Source organism: Notolepis coatsorum (assembly GCF_963971535.1).
Source record: "Notolepis coatsorum genome assembly, chromosome: 15".
Classification (NCBI taxonomy): Eukaryota; Metazoa; Chordata; class Actinopteri; order Aulopiformes; family Paralepididae; genus Notolepis; species Notolepis coatsorum.
The window spans coordinates 94,782,848-94,787,847 of NC_140179.1; the positions used below are offsets into that span (position 1 = coordinate 94,782,848).

The 5,000-nt window shown below is 48.3% G+C and overlaps 1 protein-coding gene across 1 annotated transcript in view; it reads left to right on the plus strand.

Annotated features, from left to right (window-relative positions):
* The window catches only part of cacna1c (calcium channel, voltage-dependent, L type, alpha 1C subunit), a gene marked incomplete at both ends in the record, with an annotated part of 188,360 nt that overhangs the window by 687 nt on the left and 182,673 nt on the right, over positions 1-5,000 (plus strand). Inside the window, 1 exon segment of the mRNA XM_084331098.1 lies at positions 2,902-3,041. Coding sequence (XP_084187224.1) covers positions 2,902-3,041 — 140 coding nt within the window.

A 5,000-nucleotide genomic window follows, 5' to 3' on the forward strand; every position in this document is an offset into this window, starting at 1 on the left:
GGAGTCTGGTCTTGCAACAGCGACCTCTACTGGTCGGTCGGGGCGCCTGTTCATCAGGGAGGGGATCTGGGGAGACAGTGCGTGAATCTCCACACGTGTTATGCTCTCCTCCCAGTGAAACTCCTAGCTGTCAGGTAAAAAGAGGAGGAGACATGTGGTAGTCTGCACCCTCCTCAGACCAACACATTTCCAAATGTCTCTTCTTCAAATGGCTTTTGGAGAAGAGTCCCTGTGTTCATCATTGTCGTCAACACGTCAATCCGCACCCCCTAACACACACCAATGACTCTGCTTGGGGCGCTAAATGAATCGCCCTTTAGGCATCATATTTGAAGACGCTGATTGGCAAAATGTTGCTTGGTGCATTTATGTTGCCATGGGCATTTTTCAATTGGCTGCATTGCGCACTGACGCCCAGTCAGTGGGGCCATGTTTCTAGCGTTTCTAGTGTGTGTGTAGATGAGAGGCGTCAGGGAGAGATTTCCCTCAGGAATGTGCTCCATATGCAGGAGAGCGTGTACCTGATGCTAGGGCATGCACACACACACACACACACACACACACGCACGCACGCACGCACGCACACACGCATGCACGCACGCACGCACGCACGCACCACACACACACACACACACACACACACGCGCGCGCACGCACGCACGCACACACACACACACACACATAAACACAGACGTGCTGAGCATGTGCTCTTGGTGGCACATTCCTGAGGGTATATTAGTGAAGCTTCAGTACAACACAATTTAGAAAGAAAGAAAGAAAGAAAGAAAGAAAGAAAGAAAGAAAGAAAGAAAGAAAGAAAGAAAGAAAGAAAGAAAGAAAGAAAGAAAGAAAGAAAGAAAGAAGAAAGAAAGAAAGAAAGAAAGAAAGTCAGTGAGAGGAAAAATAGTGAAAGTTATGTTGATTACAGGCAGAACAGACCATACTTTCACTACACCTGCATAAATCCCTCTCCATAATCTGGCTATGGAGATAGAGCGTCTATACACCAATTCTATTGTATGCTTTCCACTGAGAGAGAGAGAGAGAGAGAGAGAGAGAGAGAGAGAGAGAGAGAGAGAGAGAGAGAGAGAGAGAGAGAGAGAGAGAGAAGAGAGAGATGATGGGAGCAGGGAGGGTTAGAGCGGGGATGGAGAGAGGGGATAGAGGGAATGGTGGGTGAGAGAGATTCTCTTCAAACAGCCTTCTCAGCTATGTTAATTGATAATTTTGCGTGACTAACGTGCTGCTGACTTGCCTTTGAGCTGCACCCACTGGAAAATGGCATTGTATGGTGATATCTAGTGGTGCCCAGAGAGAGAGAGAAGCATGGTATCGTATTGTTATAGTGGTACTCAGAGAGAGAGAGAAGCATGGTATCGTATTGTGATATCTAGTGGTACTCAGGGAGAGAGAGAGAAGTGTGGTATCGTAGGGAGAGAGAGGAGCGAGAGAAACAGAAACACATCAGCTGTATGTAATTGACTTATCGCAAACTCTGCCATCTTACCTTGATCCTCCAATCATAACCGTTGCTTCTCTCAGAGAAACAAAGGTTTGTCAGAGGTTGAAGGTTAGTGTTAGCAGTGTTTCAGGAGGTAGAACAGGTTGTCTGGTAATCTGAAGGTTAGTGTTAGCAGTGGCTCAGGAGGCAGAACAGGTCGTCTGGTAATCTGAAGGTTAGTGTTAGCAGTGGCTCAGGAGGCAGAACAGGTCGTCTGGTAATCTGAAGGTCAGCGTTAGCAGTGGCTCAGGAGGCAGAACAGGTCGTCTGGTAATCTGAAGATTCCCGGTTCCATCTTGGTCCCTCCTGACATCGTGTCGGAAGCGTCCATGGGCAAGACACTGAACCCCTAACTGCCCTCGATGAGCAGGTCGATGCCCTCCATGGTGGCTTCTGCCGTCGCTGGTGTGTGGTGCCTGCACGTAAATGGGTTGGATACAAGCGTTATATAAATGTAGATCATTTTCTATTCCATTCAGCAGTAATCATCAGCTTTCAAAGCGTGCAGTTCAGACCGTGGCCCCATGTTCTGTTTCTTTGATTGGACAGGAGTTCATAGATGCAGGTGTTCCTAATGAGATGTCCATCCATCAAAGCCTTGATTAGAAAACATAGGCTATTTATGGTCAGAACATGGTTTTGTAACCGTAAAGCAGCGACGTCTATTTTCGCTATCAATTAATGAAGTTCTGGACCGTGTACATGAACACACCTCTCCCTTCCGCTGCTGTATACGCTCAATTGGCACGCATGCGCACACACACACACACATACACACACACAGACGCACACACACACACACACACACACACACACACACACACACACACACACACACACACACACTCTCTCTCTCTTAGCTGTCCATCGTGTTCGATGATGGCGCTTGCTCCAGAATGGGGGGGGGGGGGTTAGCGCCGCTGCCGCTGGTGCCACTTCTCGTGGGCGTTGAGTCCGATCCTTGAGCCGCACACCCGTCCACAGATGGCGCAAGGGAAGCCAGATACCTGGGGGATGCCAGCCGCCCGCTGGTGTCGTTGCGTGCGCCTCTCAGATCTTCGGTCTTGGTTCGTTTGGTGTATTTGGGAAACAGTGTGACTTGCCAGGCTGATCTGTCGAGTGCCAGAGTTTCAAGCTGCGTGATGTTTGCACACTTTAGGAGGTCCCTGGTGTCGTCCTTAAAGCGTCTCTTTTGGCCTCCAGCAGCCCGCTTTGCTCCTCTCAGTTGGCCATAGAGGACTTGGCGGGGCAGGCGGTGGTCAGGCACACACACGCACGCACACACACAACTATGCAGCTTCTCATAATAATGGTTCTAATCAATATTATAATGACGATAACGATGCTAATTTGTATTACTATGATGCTCACAGAACCATTGTATCTCGTCATGTGTTCAGGCTGTTCAGTGCCATCCTGGAGCAGGCCACCAAAGGGGACGGGGGCACCCCCATAGGAGGGAAGGCTGCGGGCTTCGACGTCAAGGCTCTGCGGGCCTTCAGAGTGCTGAGACCCCTCAGACTGGTCTCTGGAGTACCCAGTAAGTACTGTGTGTGTGTGTGTGTGTGTGTGTGTGTGTGTGTGTGTGTGTGTGTGTGTGTGTGTGTGTGTGTGTGTGTGTGTGTGTGTGTGTGTGTGTATAGCTCTACTTGTATATTACTTTATAGTTTTATGACTAGACCACTATTCTACATTTCTCAACGTGAGAAGTGAGGACATTTTGGAAGCAGAGCAGCATCAGGAGAAGGTCCAACTGAATACAAAACTGTGTCATCGGCATACAAATTAATACTTGAATGATGGTCCTCACTTTTAACCCCTGAACAGTCCTGCAAATTTAGCATAAAACGCCTGTCGATTGCATACCCAAAGTAATTTGCAATATATTATACTGTATACTTATAGCACATGCATGAGTCGGGTCTCTTTTGAAAGGGACCATTCTGAAGTTTCTTACACAATAAAATAGAAATCACTTTGAGTGCTAATGTATTAGAGAAACAGAGGTTTGAATATTTGCTCCTTACTTTTGTGTTGACTTGTTGCCAGATGCCTGTTTTTGGGGTCCAGCTGAGAGGTAGGAGCTGGAAAACATAATGGGTCCATAGCCTTAAAGGGGAGATGAAGCAGTGAACAATGTGATCCTAGTTTGTTTGTTGTGTACCTTGTGTAAGACAGGGTCCTATAATAAAATGTGAAATCCTGCTTATTTGTCTGACAAATCAAATATAATTTCCCTGTTTTCGCCATGGGCGGCGCCATTTTGTTGCTGACGTCACGGTGTTGGTTTGGTGTATACACTGTGGGTTAGCTGCATAGTAAACATGGACTGTCGGGTCAGTCAAATATTGCCTACCAAACAACGGACCGCGTGGTTCTTTTTGTATTGCTCCTGGCTGTTCAAACTAATTTTACCGTGTGAAAGAGAGAGGAAAGTTGGTTAATTTCCACAAACTACCAGTGAAAAAAACAGTGTTGTTGGCACGTAGGCTCAGGCTGGCTGCACTCAGGCTGGCTGCACTCAGGCGGCGCGATCAGCCTGTTGGACAGGGAAGGAGGATCTGCAGCGAACACTTCATTGCCTCGGATTATGTTGTTGGGGGTGGGAGGTTTGTCCAGAAGACCACTAATCAGCTGAAGCCTGATGCGGTTCCCTCGGTCTTCGACAGACAGACCGGCGCAGGCAGTTCACTGAGTTCAGCGTCGGGAGCATTTAGCCTGCTGGCTACCTAGCTCCAGGTACCAGCGTTAGCTCCCGGGAGCGATGGCTAGCTAGTTAGCACCAGCCGGGTACCCGCGTTAGCTCCCGGGAGCGATGGCTAGCTAGTACCGGCGTTAGCTAGGTACTAGCCGGGTACCGGCGTTAGCTCCCGGCTGGTGAGCTAACGCCGGTACCCGGCTGGTGCTAACTAGCTAGCCATCGCTCCCGGGAGCTAACGCCGGTACCCGGCTGGTGCTAACTAGCTAGCCATCGCTCCCGGGAGCTAACGCTGGTACCTGGAGCTAGGTAGCCAGCAGACGAGAGCAAAGTGCCACGACGTGCGCACGTTGTCCCGTCGAATGTTAAGAGGTTAAAGGGGCCAGGTCAGGGGTTAGGGTTATGGTTAGAATTGAGGTATTCATCAGACCGGCAATATGTCATCCGCACTAAATCTTGATTACCACGCCTCTAATTTGGTCACGTCAAACAACTCAGAATACACAGGGATTTGATGACGTTCATAAACTCCAACTGTAGGACAAAACACAGCGATAAACATATAAACAAGATATAAGCGTAATATTAAATGTCCAGGTAGGGAAATGAGGAGATATCCTGCAGCTGACTGAGGAAATATTCATGCCTGAAAATCTAACTTTTCACAATGGTGTGAACTTAAGCTCAATGGTGGCCAGTGTTGGAAAGTAATTGCTTGCCTTAACATGATGCACTGACAAAACAAACGTTTCAAACTACTGTAAGCGTTCTGTCAACAGTTGTTATACAGGCCAAATATAA